The sequence below is a fragment of the Saccharomyces kudriavzevii genome (assembly GCF_947243775.1).
Source record: "Saccharomyces kudriavzevii IFO 1802 strain IFO1802 genome assembly, chromosome: 13".
Taxonomy (NCBI): Eukaryota; Fungi; Ascomycota; class Saccharomycetes; order Saccharomycetales; family Saccharomycetaceae; genus Saccharomyces; species Saccharomyces kudriavzevii.
In genome coordinates, this window is record NC_079284.1 from 177857 (window position 1) to 195228 (window position 17372).

General features: G+C 37.8%; 7 protein-coding genes and 1 non-coding gene across 8 annotated transcripts; 4 read left to right on the forward strand and 4 right to left on the reverse strand.

Annotated features, from left to right (window-relative positions):
• Positions 1-1457: 1457 nt before the first annotated feature.
• On the forward strand, positions 1458-2393 carry AIM32 (Aim32p; the record flags this gene model as incomplete). The annotated part of the gene is made up of 1 exon (XM_056230183.1): positions 1458-2393. One exon carries the CDS (start codon positions 1458-1460, stop codon positions 2391-2393), a length of 936 nt encoding a protein of 311 aa, XP_056084127.1.
• Positions 2394-2553: 160 nt separating this feature from the next.
• Positions 2554-6474, reverse strand: RSE1 (U2 snRNP complex subunit RSE1; the record flags this gene model as incomplete). The annotated part of the gene is made up of 1 exon (XM_056230184.1): positions 2554-6474. One exon carries the CDS (start codon positions 6472-6474, stop codon positions 2554-2556), a length of 3921 nt encoding a protein of 1306 aa, XP_056084128.1.
• A 270-nt stretch (positions 6475-6744) lies between these two features.
• GSF2 (Gsf2p) lies at positions 6745-7959 on the forward strand (the record flags this gene model as incomplete). Its single annotated transcript, XM_056230185.1, has 1 exon — positions 6745-7959. One exon carries the CDS (start codon positions 6745-6747, stop codon positions 7957-7959), a length of 1215 nt encoding a protein of 404 aa, XP_056084129.1.
• A 337-nt stretch (positions 7960-8296) lies between these two features.
• PRM6 (pheromone-regulated K(+) transporter PRM6) lies at positions 8297-9355 on the reverse strand (the record flags this gene model as incomplete). The annotated part of the gene is made up of 1 exon (XM_056230186.1): positions 8297-9355. One exon carries the CDS (start codon positions 9353-9355, stop codon positions 8297-8299), a length of 1059 nt encoding a protein of 352 aa, XP_056084130.1.
• A 398-nt stretch (positions 9356-9753) lies between these two features.
• PRP39 (Prp39p) lies at positions 9754-11643 on the forward strand (the record flags this gene model as incomplete). The annotated part of the gene is made up of 1 exon (XM_056230187.1): positions 9754-11643. One exon carries the CDS (start codon positions 9754-9756, stop codon positions 11641-11643), a length of 1890 nt encoding a protein of 629 aa, XP_056084131.1.
• A 282-nt stretch (positions 11644-11925) lies between these two features.
• Positions 11926-11996, reverse strand: Skdi_13.trna3G. Its single transcript has one exon. It is a non-coding gene; the product is annotated as a tRNA-Gly (tRNA).
• An 815-nt stretch (positions 11997-12811) lies between these two features.
• Positions 12812-14350, reverse strand: RRN11 (Rrn11p; the record flags this gene model as incomplete). The annotated part of the gene is made up of 1 exon (XM_056230188.1): positions 12812-14350. The coding sequence occupies one exon, from the start codon at positions 14348-14350 to the stop codon at positions 12812-12814; it is 1539 nt and encodes a 512-aa protein (XP_056084132.1).
• A 965-nt stretch (positions 14351-15315) lies between these two features.
• CAT2 (carnitine O-acetyltransferase CAT2) lies at positions 15316-17328 on the forward strand (the record flags this gene model as incomplete). The annotated part of the gene is made up of 1 exon (XM_056230189.1): positions 15316-17328. The coding sequence occupies one exon, from the start codon at positions 15316-15318 to the stop codon at positions 17326-17328; it is 2013 nt and encodes a 670-aa protein (XP_056084133.1).
• Between the last annotated feature and the right edge of the window lie 44 nt (positions 17329-17372).

Consider the following 17372-nt stretch of genomic DNA (forward strand, 5'->3'; position numbering starts at 1 on the left):
TGGGTCCTTGCAAACCAGCGTACAAGACTCGACAGTTAGTTATTCTCAACCAACTATCGTCACAATTCCAAACCACAGCCTTATACCGCTCTGAGATGGAGAATTCTATTTTCAGAGCTTGAAATTAGCCAATGCCCGCTTTTCCTATTCTTATGTCATAGGCATCTCCTGCCACTGTATATACAATAGCTGCAGCTATAGAAGCGGCTAGCCATTACGAAGTCCTTATGTCTCTCTTGAGATAGTTCTCAGGTGATCCGAGCCTCAAGTATCTTTTTGTGGAATGGGGCCTCTGGATCATGCTAGATCTATTTATAGGGCTGCTGCCAAGCGTCTATTACGAACCATATTTTTTTACATGGTCCTTTACCGCTATACATCTTGTCAGCAAAGGAATTGATATCTTGAGGTTACCTATTTGACATTATTTCCACCGAAATTGCTTGAGACGGCGCTTTGTATGGCTACGGTGGCTGCCATGTCACCAAAGTGCATCAATGAAATGGGTAACGATGTGGATTTATTGATCACAACACTTGCTCCCGCCATCGACATTTTACAGTGCATGACAAATTCATATTTTACGGAATAAATGCAATGACTGTTCAATAATACATCAGAGCAAGAGTTAGTAGATGGGTGGGAACGGTAACCGGTTGGGTCAGCGAATCCCTTAAACTGCACTGGATTATCTTGTATTTAAGCAATATTATTTAACGATAATGTCCCCGTATCATGTCGCTTTGAAAGCGGTAAACCTACCGAGATATTTACCAAGAATTTGATCATAGACGTTCATGGGACCAAGGGATATTCGAAACTTGAAGGTGAAGCTGGGTTCGCGGTAATTTCAATTCTAGTCCTTTATTACAGTGGTATGAGCAAGAATGACTCCCTGCTAGCTAACGACCAACAAGCTTCTATAGGTTCGGGCCATGATGCGGGCAAGAAATCATGGTAGTCTATCATCTACAAAGTTACAATGTCATCGTCGGTAATATTCATCGGCTGTAGCAAACTATTTCTGATTTTCATTATAATAGAAAGAAAATCCCCGGATAACTCCATGGTTTATAATGCAAAGGTTCAAGTTTGAAGGTTTCCCGACTTTGATGGACGCTCTGATATTACATAGACTAATTGGAAGCGTCATAAATGTAATATAATGAGATGGGCTTTACGTTGAACGTCAGCAATATGTCCCACTGCCCACTATAAAAGCATCATCTCCTGTGCCTGAACGCTAGTGTAACGAATATCATGAAACAAACAGTAAATTTACGTATAAATAGAATACCGTCTTATTCTCTGTCATGAACTTTGCTTACCTTATTACTTTTGATTTTTCCTTTTTCTTACGTGCGCAATCTCCTCTTCAACAGACCCTATATAGACCACCAAGTTCCCTTAGCGTATGAAAAGGGAGAGAAGAACCCAGCAGCAGGGCTGTAAAACTAATGTTGCGTACAACGGTAAGAACGTTGCGACAACGGGCATTTTTCCATCGCAGTTTTGTGCATGTTAACTTGCCAGAACTTCATTCCGCTATTCAAGATGCTCAAACTACCTGCTATTGCCAGAGTATAAATGCAAGGCTGCCATCGACAACGGATCCTTTAGATCCTCAAATCAAGCTCCCTCATAGAACGCCCAACTATAACAAACATGTTCTACTCGTATCACCTGGTGATAAGCTTGCTCAGCCATGGAAAATAGCATGGAATCATAATCTGGATACCAATTTAAATCGCCCGTACAATGCAATCGGCAAATTACGCTCCTATTTGCGTAATTCTCCAGGAATACTGATAAATGCAGTACATCTACAAAACGAATTCGTTCCGAGGCCAAAGGAGGGAGATAAGTGGTTGTTTTTTTTTGTTATCCCTGACATGAAGCTCTATAAAATTAGGGAAACCGACCTCGAAGAATTTGCTTCCTTCCTGGATGAAGGAGTTGTCCAAGCACCAAGATTGTCCTTCCAAGATTACTTAATTGGCAAGGCTAAAGTTCCCCAAGAAACTCAGCAAGTTCACCACAAGAATTTAACAAAGTTTCAGGGTGACATCTTTCTCAGGGATTGGAGTTTGGTTTGCGGACATTATAAAAGAGATGCCAAATGTGGTGAAATGGGGCCCGATATTATTGCAGCCTTTCAAGATGAAAAACTGCTGACTGATAATAATTTAGGCCTAATTTCTCACGTCGGTGGCCATGTTTTTGCCGGAAATGTCATTTTCTATAAATTATTCAAAGCAGAAAATGCGCTAAACAAACTGGACTCGCTATGGTTCGGTAAAGTCTACCCACATAACTTGAAACTTTTATGTGAGAACTTGGAAAATGGAAAAATCATCGATGAAATGTACAGAGGTGGTATATCAATGAACTAAGATTGTCTTGCTACTCAAAAACAAAGGAAAAGATGACGTAAAATTCTATATTCTTTATATTTAACTCTATATATATATATATATATATATACCTGTACATACGCTTTTACTCAATCCAAATGCATGATTTTTGGGCTTCGCATTTATTCCTTTTGACTCATTATAGATAGTTTGTTCTAACCTCATTTATCCTTTGAATTATATCGTCGACTTGAGTGTTTTTCAGATCTTTGGCCAAAAATTCTTGTTCATTTACCGAAAGTCTCAAGAAGTTTTCACATAGATCACCATCAATAACTTTGCGTACGGGAACATAATAACTTCTATAGCTCTGATGATCTCTTCCCACAATGGAATAGGACCCTTCGCATATTGTTCCATTAATCATGTCCCGCCGTCCATGTAACACGACACCAGCAGATCCCTCTTCGTCATCTTCTTTACTTGTATTGTTACTTTTTCTCCTTAATTCGTACTCTAAATAAAATATATCATCCGCATCTGCCATTATATTTTCGATCTTTGTCATTGTCAGGACGTTCCCCTTGGATAATAAGGGGATGAAACAACCAATAGTGCCTTGCAGACCGATATAGATACAACCAGGTCTATCAGAACTTGAAATGCTGTCCAGGATATGAATATCTGTGATGATATCATTAACGAAGAAGTGGTTCAATAACTGAAATTTGAACTTGCAATCATAGGTGTTGGGTAATTTTTGCTGTAAAATGATTAGATGCAATGGATAGTTAATGGTGCCATCTGATAATTCGCTGGGGTCATGATTTGATATGATATTCTCGCACTCTAGTGGGCATCTCAAAGTCCAGGCATTTCCGAACTTGTCAGCACCTATGATTGTTGCCTCATCTAAAAATTTCAAAGTTGTGACATGGCGTTTTACTGAATCATCTACCAATGGAATAAAAACATTCCCTGCGGAGTCCCAAATAAATAGCGTGACAGATTCGTGTATATCCCCAACAGCCAACCTTTCATAATTCCACTGATCCATGGATACAATTTTGGTTATTGACGCCGGAGTTTGCGTCACGGATTTTCTCAATAACTGCTTTTTCCCAAGGCCATAAAGAACAATTGTAGAATCTATGGCCGCTAATAAAAAATTCTTAAACTTCAACATCGAATGTATTGGTGAAATAATTTCTGTCTCATGTAATAACTCAATATCGAAAAATGATTTGTCTTTACTGACTAGTATTCGAAATGTGAGCAGCCTTTTATCTTCACTGCATATTACGAGATGGTCAATCTGCTTCGTGAAATCCATTATAGTTGCAGAGATACAGTGCACGTTCTCGATTATTTTGAATAAACAATCTGAATTGTGGCACTTCAAGTATGCGCCATTAGCTTTTAATGATACACGACATTGTAATTTGTCAGTGTGATTTTCGACAAAGAGGAAATGTTTCGGCTTACCGGGAAATGATAGGATACTACGTGGTCGAAATGAGGATATTTGTAATACTTCCTCTTCTTCTTCTTCTTCTTCATCATCTTCTTCTTCTTCATTTTCTTTATTGACTTCATTTCCATTTCCATTTTCCTGCATCTCGATACTTGATTCATCCACGTGAAACCAATTATCCAGCGTTGGAAAATCGGAAATTTGACCAATATTCAAGTGACCTGAATTCGAGATAGAGCAGACACCGTTTATTTCTACGTCAGCATTAACAAATTTCGAGCAACATAGCATGTCCTGATCTTTCAATGGTCGGATAAACCACATATTATTCCAGGTGTAGCTTACCCACGTGGAAGAAGAATGACAAACTACGCATGAAATCCATTTATTTTCAATATCATCGTCATCTTCCTCTTTTTCTTCCGCTTCCTCTTCATTTAGTGACATGGATACCTTATTCAAATATGACAGCACAACGGGTTTCAACCCAATAAATCGCTTTTTGATGCCAGTAAATGATCCATCCACATCTTGTATGTGGAATCTCATGTAGACACCATTTGCTAAACCAACATGCAGATTTAGTAACCTTGTCGTAAGATCTCTAACCATGATCATGTCGGAGATTTTTTCATTGATCGATTGTAAACTTAGTATTGTCAAAAAATCTTCCTTTTGGTCTCTAAGAGACATTATTTTGATCATACCTTCGTTATCAGCAATGGCTAATAAATCAGTATGCTGCGTATCCTGCACGATGGCAAGTTTGGAAGGCATCGTGTCCAGTTCTGGGTGAGTAGTCAGTTCAATCAATGAATCCGAAGACACATCTATCTTGAAATAAACTAATTCGTAATTTGATAATGATATTATCAGTTGAGTCTTCGAAGATGTGGCACACACGATACGAATACCCGCTGGGGGCACCCAGGTTAGCTTATTAGAAAACTTAGATTTACCACTCGACACAATATGCCTTAATTCTGCAGTGCATACCTGGATAACAGAATGTGAACCCATCAGACAGGTATGAATTGTCGTATCTTGAAAAAGCTTGAAAGTTGAACGTGAAACTTCATCAGGGGTCAGCTCTTCCATAGACTCATTGTCGATTTGTAATATCATAGTCTTTTTAGGAAAAGCTATAAACAAAAGGGTATTGTTTTCGCCAGTTGCTGCAGGATTGGCTATTAGCCATAATTTAGTTGCATTGGGTGGTAAATTGGTAGATATCAAATTGGAATACTTCACAGCATTTGTTAAAGTTATCGTCTTACTGTTCGTAAAATGTTTAGTTACAATAGATAAAGGCGTATCGTTCAAAATTTGAGATTTGATCGACGGATTCAAATTTAACTGTTGCGATAAAATACTTAGATTCTGTAAGTTGGCGGATGGTTCGAAAACCAGTGATTCATTAGGATTTTTTGAGGATAAAACCTTGGAAGGATCATTCTCCAGACCCAATTTTTCGAACTGAAAAAGGCAGTTGTTGTTCAATTCGGATAGTGCAAAAAGGTAACCACTTTTAAAAATGTGTAATTGATGTGAGTTCTGGATTGTATCGAAATAGGACAATTGAACTAAAGGTCTATTTCTATCAGTAGTGTCCGGGATTACAGTCAACTTGAAAAGGTCACCATGATTGGATTGTAAGAGGACGAAAAATTCATTCTTCAGCCTTTGTACTATGCCTGAAATGATTGTTACGCCTCCCTGGCGGTTATTTTTAGTGGCCCTTTGAGGTATTTCCACTTTCAAGCTGAAAAATCCGTTCATATCCTTAATCAGTATGTGGTTTTCAAAGCCAATGACGACAAAAGGATTGAACAGGGAATCGTCGTCGGTGTTGTAATTGTTATCGTTCAGAGAAGTTGTTATATTGTACCGTGACAAATCCGGTAAGCTCAGGATGAAGTTAGCCGATGGGTTAACGGAATAATCTGCCTTTTTGATGATATGATTCAAACCCAATTCAAGGACATAGAATATCAAACGCACTGAAAGTTGACTGGCCTCATTGTCCATTTCCAAAGTAATAAAACATGGATTATTAAAATTTACATCGCAAACGGTCATATCCAACGTCACCATGTGGGGCCTGATGATCTCCAGGGGCGATGAGATCCTTAGCTCTCGTGCAAAATCAACAAGGAAACACAACTTATTCTGTTCTACAGACGAAACAATTATACAACGCCCATCAGGGTCAATTTCCATGTAAGATATGGGAGACACCCTCCGAAGGGTGGTCCTAGTCAACGGTTGGTTCACCAAAGTCTTCAATTTAAATACATCCGCATGTCTAGTGATCTGCACAATCGTTAGATTACCAGAATCAGAAGTCAACACCAGGAAAGTGGGCCAGTTGGAGGGTTTTGCTCTGGACCCAGCATGCGGCAAGTCCAATGACCTCATCGAAGTTATCGTTGTGAATAGATTCTGGAACTTGGCAAGAAGTTTCAGTTCTCCTTCTGCGGTATCGTAAAGTTCCAAATGCGTCTCAGTAGCCACACACAACTGCGACTGCCCACGCTTGGACCCTGCGTCCACATCCACGAATTGACCAATGCAGGAGTGCACGAAGTTCGACTGTTTCTGCAACGTCAGATGGTACAAGTACAACTCATTATCTCTAGAAATCATGGTTCTTCCGTGCGCACTGCCTGCTCTTCTTCGTGCTTGCGCCTTGAACCATTACAGGTCATCGTTATCCTAACTTGCCCATATAGCTAACAGATCTCCGCCGTGTGGGGCGACAATCTTACTATTGCCATTTTGCCACCTCCCCACATTTAATGTGGAAAATATTATAAAAAAGAGAGAAAAAAGTAGCTGATGGTGCTATTGTTTCCCCCTGTGAGGAGGGGCAGCATAGGTCGGTGGATTGTGTTTTGATATAGAGCAATTGTAAGCATGGAAATTTACGTTAGACTTAACGCAGACGTCGAGCACGACTATGCGTTCCAGGTGTCAAATGAAGACACCATCAACAACAAGATTAGGAAAATTTTCCCCTCCAAGACGGGTTTGGCGGACTTAATGGTGTTGAGACCATCGATTTTCCATGAGAAGGAGCCTTCCAAGTTCTACAAGTCTATTCATCCTGGATATCTGTCCGAAGGTGGTTGTTTGATGTTCCATTATGATGCTGATAACGAAGAAAATCTTGGGGAATTGAATGACTCCAAGCCGCTTATCGACCAATTGTGGCCTGGCCAGCTGGTTGTCCCCAAGTGGAAGCTGTCCAAGAAAAACATATGGGTATATGTCACCATCATGCTCGCCTGGTTGTACACTGATTTGCCGGACGCCGTTTCCCCCACTCCGGGGATCTGTTTGACTAATCAATTGTCTAAATTATTGATTCCCGTGGCCAAACGTATGGATTTGCCCGACATTGCTGCCAAATTGGAACAAGAGATCCAGGCAAACTATTCCAGCCTTGTAGCTCAATGGCTTTTCTTTGTCATGCACATTTTTAAAATTGCCGTGATTACTTTATTCCTCAAATTGGGTATTGCCAACCCTATCAGTTTCAACCCTTACAAGTTATGGACTTTGAGAGACATGACTTCTCCCTCCGCAAAGACTAACAATGGTAAATCTGCGGGCAGTAATAGTGCTACTGACCTGAAGACAATTTTGCGCTCTTTAGGCTGGATAGGTGCTAAGAGGGCCACCTATGACGACTATCAGACTAACTACTATAACTATGTCATCGATAAGATGGGCGGTGCAGTTGCTGCCTATAGAGCCGGTGCCATCAGGAAAGCCGCCGCTCCAGGTATCCAACTGGAGGCTGGCGAGGGTTTCCAAAGTCCCTTGGAAAATAGATTCACTGCTTCTACTTTCACGGTCATTAAAACCGAAGGCAAATTCATCCTGAGTGAAGAATACTTCGTGGAGTTGGAAAACAACTTGAAAAAAATCTTAGAAGAGTATGACGGCGATATTGGGCAGATGAATGCTGAAATTAGGAGGTTTAGGAGGTTTGGTATTTATGAACCTGACGAAAAACTAGCCACGTTGGTTAAGCTCAGAAGGGAAATCAGTGATGAAAAAGAGAATGCATCAAAAAAGGATGCCATTTCGGGTATAAAAAAGAATGATTCAAAAAAATCTAAATAATCCTACATTCAAATCCCTTCATTCGGACCTTTTTTTTCAACCATTACAAATGCTAACCACTACTACTAGAGAGTATCTTTTTTTTCACTCCTAGTATTTCTGTACTATCCTCTTTACTTTCGTTGTTGGTTTTGTTACTCCTCCTCTTTCCTTTTTTTTCTTTTCTCCACAACTTTACTGTCTTCGTAGTGTGTTCGTTTTGTTTTTATTGTTTATAACCATTATTGGTTTATTATTATCATTATCATTATAAATATTTCATACAATATATAAAATAAATGAAAATTAATATACTCTTCGCATTTTTCAAGTAAAAGGAGGAGAGTAAGGCCTTTATTCACATACACTTATGCTTGTACTTATGTGGAAAGTATGCTTTTATGGGCGTATATACTCTTTCGAACGCTTCTCCATCCGAGTAACAGTAATAACTTGGTATTGTACATGCATCACTATAATCAAGGCCATCATAATCAGCAACTTTTTGCGGTTCCTCGTTCCCATATAACGTTTTTTCTTCCTCATCATCTCTCAATATACCCAATTCGTGAATTGTCTTACTTAAATTTTCATCAATGGCGTTAGATACGTACTTCTTCAGTTTCAACCCGTAGCCTTCCGCCTTTCTTTCATTGGGCAAGAACTTTGGATGTACAAAAATGAGAAATATTATTATGCTCAGAATCAATTTACTTATCAAAATCACCCATATGATAAATGAAAATAACATGAAAGACAAAATCACACTTTCTTCATAATTTGTCTTGGCAATATGTTTTATCTTGCTTATTATGCCACTCAAATTATCTAAATTACTCAAATTTTGTGTACCGTTGGCATTGCTACCGGCCCCATTTGAAACTGTCAGTAAAACTGACCATAACGTTAACCCATTGATTATTTGTCTTGGGGAATCACCGAACACTAGCTTCAAGCATCCACTAATTTCAAAATATGAAAAAAATAACCATTTGCTGAATTTCTTTTCATCAGTCAATACTATCAACTCGAAAATTTGATATTTTTTGAAATTGAACAGACAATTTATTGATCTACTAACGCCATTCATATAGTTTGATGTAATCTCTTTCCTTCGATACACACCCAACCCAATTATCAACTCAATAACCAATATCAGCGAAGAGCAAAAAATGCACCCACTGAATAACCATTTAGAAATGCGGAATTCTAGGAATGGTTGGATGATATTGTTTGACCATGTATTAAATGCCAGCAACTTGATACATGTATATATATCAGATGAAAACATTGCCACGTGTAATGCTGACTGGCACCAAGTGTATAAAAAATACTGTAATTTCGTTGTCCATTTTGCTGCAGGAATAAGATCCATATCGATATCTCGGAACTTTAATTTATCTGAAGTTAGTCCCATTTTTAGCGTTTTATGATCATCTTTTTTTATCCTTTGGTCCTGTAGAATTGAAAAGATACTCACTTTGACTTTTAATTTGTATATTTTTGGTTACTAAATTCCATTTTGTGTAGGTGAGCATGGCAACATTATATATGCAGAAATGCTCTTTCTGATGTTTCAGAACATTAGCCTTCATTACGATAAACTAATTTACTTTTTTTTGTATTTTACGTCGCCGCGGCTACATTTTAAAACAATTTCAATGCAAACTTGAATATAAGTTTCAAACTCAAACAAGATTTACCAGATAAGACTTCAACATTTTGAAGTAAAAGCGCACCTCTCACAGCCCATTTCTTGTTTGGCACACCTTTTAGTGCCCTTACTACTATTGAATAATAGTTTCTCTCCTCGATATGTCAGAACCAAAGTTCACAATAGAAGAAATCGATCCTAGGGCTGATGCCCTTCTGGGTCTGGACTCCCTATTCCTTCAAGATAATACAGCATTGGTGCAGGCATATCATGGTATGGAATGGTCAGATATTTCCTCATTGACCCAAATGGTGGATACTATAGAACAAACAGTAGTGAAATATGGCGATCCAAACGATTCAATCAAAGTGGCTTTGGAAACTATTCTTTGGCAAATACTGCGTAAGTATCCTTTATTGTTCGGATTTTGGAAGAGGTTTGCCACTATTGAATACCAGTTGTTTGGTCTCAAGAAATCAATTGATATTCTTGCTACTTCCGTCAAATGGTTCCCAACTTCTCTAGAGTTGTGGTGCGATTATTTGAATGTGTTGTGTGTGAATAACCCTAACGAAAGGGATTTTATTAGAAACAATTTCCAAATCGCCAAAAGTCTTATTGGTGAGCAATTTCTATCGCATACATTTTGGGATAAGTTTATAGAATTTGAAGTTGGGCAAGAAAATTGGGAGAATATTCAAAGAATATACGAGTACATTATTGAAATTCCTTTACATCAGTATGCGAGATTTTTCACATCATATAAGAAGTTTTTAAATGAAAGGAACTTGAAATCAACAAGAGATATTGATACAGTCCTAAGAAGAACGCAAACAATTGTAAATGAAATTTGGCAGTTTGAATCAAAAATCAAACAACCGTTTTTTAATTTGGGTCAAGTTTTGAATGATGATTTGGAATATTGGCTTCAGTATTTGAATTTTGCAACAGATCCTTCCAAGTCCCTAGATAAAAAGTTTGTAATGTCAGTCTTTGACAGATGCTTGATTCCTTATCTTTATCATGAAAAAGTATGGATAATGTACATTAACTGGCTAAATAAGGCAGATGTATCTGACGAAATGATAGTGGATATCTATAAAAGAGCCGACACGTTTTTACCTCTCGATTTTAAAACTCTAAGATATGATTTTCTTAGATTCTTGAAAAGAAAGTACCGTTTAAATAATGTGTTATTCAACAAGTTATTCAATGAAACAATATCACATTTTTTGAAGCTCTGGCCTAATGATATTTCACTTATGACGGAATACCTTTGTATGTGGAAAAGACATTATTTCAAGAACTCCTTGGAGCAACCCTCAAAAGAAATTCTCGAGAAACAAACTTCATTTACCAAGATGTTAGAGATGTCGATCACTAATTACATAAACAATCAAATTGACCCCGAGGTACATTTGCAGACTTTAATAAATGACAAAAACTTGAGTATAGTAGTGGTAGATCTGATAAAGACCACATGGCTTGTACTCAAAAATAACATGCAAACTAGAAAGTATTTCAACCTTTACCAAAAACACTCTATTATAAAGAATTCTGTGCCGTTTTGGCTAACTTACTACAAATTCGAGAAGAGTAATGTGAACTTTACTAAGCTGAATAAATTCATTAAAGAGCTTGGCGTGGAAATTTGTTTACCAACTACAATAATGAATGATATTTTGACGGACTACAAGACTTTTTATTTAACGCATTCAAACATCGTTACGTATGAAGCCTTTACTATAGATTCAAACACTTTTGATCCTATTTTATATCCAGAGTTGAAAATTTCGAATCCACAATACGAACCAACCGTGGATATAAAGGCAAATGCAGAATGGCATAAAAGAACGGAGTGGAAGGAGGCTGGTCATATCGGGATAATGACAGAAAGACCACAGATATCGAATAGTATAATTGAATGCAACTCAAGAAATTTAATTCAAAAGCCCATTATTTTGCCAAGTTTTAGGAACCTGGAAAAAATTAACCAGATTAAGATTAATGACCTGTATACTGAGGAATTTCTTGAGGAGAGGAAATTATAGATAGACCTTTTAGGACTCTTTCAATAGCTACATAGCTATATATGACTCTACCTATGTAGCAGCCTTGTATTAAGTAAATCGCATTTATTTTTCTCTTTTCATTATATTTACTTGGTATAATAAGATGATCATAGAAAACAAAAAGCATTAGCAAAATTGTTTACTTTTTGTAACCAATTAGAAGTTGTATCAGTCAAATCAATTAGCAAATTAAAGGCCAAACACCACTAGCAATTTCTAAACATTAATTTATTAAAAAATTTAACTATAATTGAAAAAAAATGCGCAAGCCCGGAATCGAACCGGGGGCCCAACGATGGCAACGTTGGATTTTACCACTAAACCACTTGCGCTTACTTGTTACAGTTTCCATTCGATAAAATAGGAACTGGCAATATGATTGTGCCAAAACTCATTTCAAGTAAAAATATTTGGTCGCTAATCTATATCCCATGTCAAATAGGATTTCCATTTTATATATATATATGATGCTACATAGTGGTTAGACTTTTTGCTTACAGAGAATGTTGAAAACTCCAGGGTTACATTGGGTTTTATGGCCGTTTAAGTTAGAATTTTGATGTTTGGAAGTTCTTCAGAACTATTGATGTTGGAACAGGAGTCAACTATCCATCGACTAGAACCACAAATTAAAACTTTTTTTATCGTGTTACCAGAATATTATTATATACGGTGTTTGAAAGATGACGGCGATTAGAATCAGAAGAATAAGATTCAGGCGGTCATCGAGATTAGTGGAAGCTGAAGCGCAAGGATTGATAAGGTAATAGGTCAGATGAGAAAAAGGCAAAATTGGCAATAATGTTATGTGAAATAGTTTTTTTGTCTTCTTGGATTCTCACTTACACAAGGAGAGCTTACATATACCTAATGATGTTGCTGTAAGACAAATGGAATCTCAAAAATTGTCACCAGATTCAACCGGTTAGCAGTCAACATTTTTTTCGAAGTCTGACAACAATGTCAACTACTGATATGCGGCGTTCTGTCTTTCTTATTATTATGAAATTACTATGCAAAAATACTATTCTATCAAATATAATGTATGTACTTTTATATACATGTGCTTTTTATTCTCACCTGAAAATGTAGAATGACTTTGGGAATTGTTTGACTTGAAAGAACTCAACCAGTCTGCCAAGTAGGTTCACTCACTTGACTCTTCATCACTATGATGATTTTCGGCCATTTCGTTGTCCTCCGGTGATAAATCCATAAGTTGCGTATCTAGAAATTCTGCATTTGTTTCATACACGTCTCCAAACGAATTCTCAACTGAACTGATGTCAGTCTCATCGTAGCCGTCAACTATTTCCCTTTCCTGAACATCTTGTGTTTCCCCGTATAATCTTAATTCAAAGTTCTTCAATTGAATTTCAATCAACCTGTTGGGGATGGTGAACCCACCTTTATCTAAGCAAGTTTGTAGAAAAACCTTCACATAATGTATATGCTTTATTACTTGGTTGATCTTTATGTCCCTGTCCAGTCCAATTAAGTCGCCCTTTGTGCCATCATTGACAAATTGCCTCGATAAAATATCGGCCTTTAATAAATGACAAGATGCATAAATGAACCAAACTTCGGCATCTTCCATAAATGGAGGGGTCAACACCCATTCTGATATTTTATCTATCAATTCTTGCAGTCTATCATTTTCCATATCGTAATGTTTATCATTGATGGTTGATGGTTCTATGGATTTCTGACAATTAATTAGGGACGCCCATAGGTAGGTAGTGGCAAACTTTGCGGTATGTGTTCTAGAACCAGTTTGAAACGGGGGAACAATAGATCGGTGATTGATATTCTGGACGAATCTTGCCTTCGATGAGTATATTTGACACATCCACTGTAAGAAGTCAAGACTAGATGATGAATCCGGCAAATTGTCTAATATCTTCACGCCGAAACCCCAAATAGACTTCATTTGTACCTCTGGAATTCTTATTAATGTGGCAAAGATTCTATATGCAAGAGACCAGTTATGTCTTGATACATTTATATGCAAAAGGTTGGTTAATGTTATTATATGTCTTGTCTGATAGTTTCTGATAGTAGATGTCGGAGTTTGCAGCGGTTCCAAGCCCTTGGACAATGATCGAAAATAAAGTCTATTTTCCTTTGTGCAATGTAAAAGAGGAATTTGCACTTTCCTAAGAGAATTTTTTTGAATTTTTTGAAATTTATGATATGTCATTTTCCGCCTATTAATGGGGCCTTTATTTTGTAAAGACGCTGTTTGCCAAATCTCAAAACTCCTCTCAGGTTTTTCGTGTTTTTTCCAGAATTTTCTTTCCTCATCAGTATCGCCGTTCTTTCGACCTGTTTCACGCCCATCATTCTCCTGAATTTCCTCCTGTTGAGAGTCAGATTCAGTTTCCGTACTAGAGTAGAGCTCACCAACAACACTTTTCCAGTGTCTTTCTCTTCTTCTTTTTGTTTGCTGTAGTATTGACCTCCTATAAACATCAGCTTCGTCAATCTGTTCTTCGTCTTCGTCATAATCATAATCATCGTCATTATTTTCCACTGCGGAATTTTCGGGCGTGGGCAAGCTATCTGTAGTATTAGTTGTCTTGGCGACTTTATCAAACCTTCTCGAGAGATGGTTTATGTATTGATATTTCAACTTTCTCCTTTGAGCAAACTTCTTATTGGTCAAAGTTATAGGGACTTCAAACATGGTTCATGCATCATATTAGGATTGTATACCAACTCTTGTCTGCTTCTTATCTCTTAGTTTCCCAAAAAAGTATATCCTAATTGAAATAGACAAGTATATAACTTCGAAAACACAATTGATGACGGTTTTTATTTTTTTAGTCCCGTAAAGCTTCAACTTTACCTCAAATGAGATGAGATGAGATGTTTATAATGATCCATTTCTTTTTTTTTTTTTTTTTTTTTTTCAACTCGGGTAACAGTACAAAATATATACGGGTAACATGCATTAGCACCAGCGCCAATAGACAGGCCTTATTTAGTAATATGAGAACTAGTCTTACTTGCGCTTTCTAAAAGGCAAAAGCAGTCATGGGAGAAACAGGGCAGCACTGAGATAGGTTTGATATCAACGTCAAATTGTCCCTGAGAAAGATGGTCTATCCGCATTCTTTATTCTTTTTCAAGATAGGTTAATCTTCTGCATGAATGAGGCCATTGAAGAGAGCACCCAATATGTGGGCGCAAATATATTATTCGTTTTTCTCGTAAGGCAGACCGTCCCTACGATATGATTACACTACACAATCAGAAACACTAATCAAAGCTGAACTTCCGTACTTTTATCTTTGTTTTCTCATTGCCACTATGTTATGATTCGCTTTCCTTTTGCCGCTGGGTTTGGATCATCTAGCGCTCTGACAGCATTTTTTAGCCGCCGAGAGCCTCAGCCTGCCGCCGGGCGAAAGGGCGAATGACTGCTTATCCCCGCCTGTGGTTTAGAAATTGGGGATTAAATACAAACGAATGACTATTTTCTTTCGAAGTCATCCACTCCTGGTGTTCGATAAACAGTATATAACAAATTAAAGCAGTGTAATCTCCTCCCCATTTTCGCATATAAAAACAGCTAAACGCCGGCGTGTAAAGTGTTCTTTCTTCAGATTCATTTATTGGCTTATAAATATACCCCTAAGCAAAGCACTCATGAGGATCTGTCATTCAGTAGCTCTGCAAAACTTCAAGCATTTTCCCGTGACGTCAAGAAGAGCAATGCATTCAGCCATTGTCAATTATTCTACCCAAAAGACTCAGTTTCCCATGGAGACTAATAACGGGGAACACTATTGGGCAGAAAAGCCGAATGAATTTTATCAAAGTAAGAGGCCAACATTTCAGGGCAATACTTTTGCTAAACAGCAAGATTTACCAGCATTGCCCGTGCCTGAGTTGGATTCTACGCTTAATAAGTACTTGCAAACCATCCGTCCGTTTTGCAATGATGTGGAAACATTAGAAAGACAGCGGCTGTTATGTAAGGACTTCTCGGAACATATGGGGCCTGTTTTACAAAACCAGTTGAAAGAGTATGCCCGCGATAAAAGAAACTGGATGTCGAAATTTTGGGACGACCAATCGTATTTACAATATAACGATCCTATTGTTCCCTATGTCTCTTATTTTTACTCTCATAAACCGCTACCAAGTCATCTATCCAAGATTGGTAACGACCCATTAATCAAAGCCACCGCAATTATATCGACCGTGATTAAGTTTATTGAAGCTATTAAGGATGAATCTTTACCTGCAGAAATTATTAAAAACTCGCCATTCTGCATGAATAGCTTCTCTTTGATGTTCAACTCTTCGAGGTTGCCCGGTAAGCCAGAGGATAATCAAGACACGAGCATTTTTTATTCGGTTTATGAAAATAACTTCATGACTATTGCTTATAAGGGTAAATTTTACAAACTGATTACTCATGATGATAATAACAAACCGCTTTCTGAAAATGAAATTTGGAAGCAACTGTATTCCGTTGTTTTCCAAGGGTCACAGTACGAGTGCAAATTAGGCGGTATTGGTTCTCTAACCTCTTTACCCCGTGATCAATGGCGTGAGGTTCACATGGAGCTTACGAAAAATCCTACTTCTCAAGACTCATTAGAAGCAATCCATAAGTCTTCGTTCATGCTCTGCTTGGATCTTGATCAATCCCCTGTGACTTTAGAGGAAAAGTCAAGGAACTGCTGGCATGGTGATGGTATCAACAGATTCTACGATAAGTACTTGCAATTCGTAGTCACTGGTAATGGTTCATCGGGTTTCTTGGCTGAGCATTCAAAAATGGATGGAACGCCGACTTTATTCTTGAATAACTTCGTCTGTCAGCAGTTAAACAAACTAAGTGCGGATGAGTTCGTGAGAAAAGTATTTACACCATCATCCAAAGCAGCCTTAAAACCTATGGAACTGCCCTTTATCATCACCCCAAAGATCAATAAATTCATTGAATCTGCTCAATCGCAATTTAAGGAAACAATGAACGAGCACGATTTACGCGTCTGGCACTACAACAAATTTGGCAAGACTTTTATAAAAAGCCATGGTATGTCACCTGACGCGTTTATTCAACAAGTTATGCAATTGGCTGTGTTCAAATATTTCAAGCGTCCACTACCCACTTACGAGGCTGCATCTACAAGAAAGTATTTTAAAGGTCGTACCGAAACCGGCAGGTCTGTATCCACCGCCTCTTTAGAGTTTGTTTCTAAATGGCAGAACGGGGAGATTTCCATTGCTGAAAAGATTCAAGCTCTGAAACATTCCGCTAAGGAACATTCTAATTATCTGAAAAATGCCGCCAATGGTCATGGTGTTGACCGTCATTTTTTTGGTCTTAAAAATATGATGAAACCTGACAGTGATCAAGTTCCGCCACTTTTCAAAGATCCTCTATTCAATTACTCTTCTACTTGGTTGATATCCACATCTCAGCTATCTTCTGAGTATTTTGATGGTTATGGTTGGTCTCAAGTCAATGATAATGGGTTTGGGCTGGCATATATGTTAAATAACAACTGGTTGCACATTAACATCGTGAACAAACCGGCCAAGAGCGGACTCAGTGTCAACAGATTACACTATTATTTGTCTCAAGCTGCCGATGAAATTTATGAGGCTTTGGAGAATGAGAAAAAACTAAAAGCAAAGTTATGAACTCCGCTTACTTTTTTCCTCCTTCACCAACTTGTAAATATATA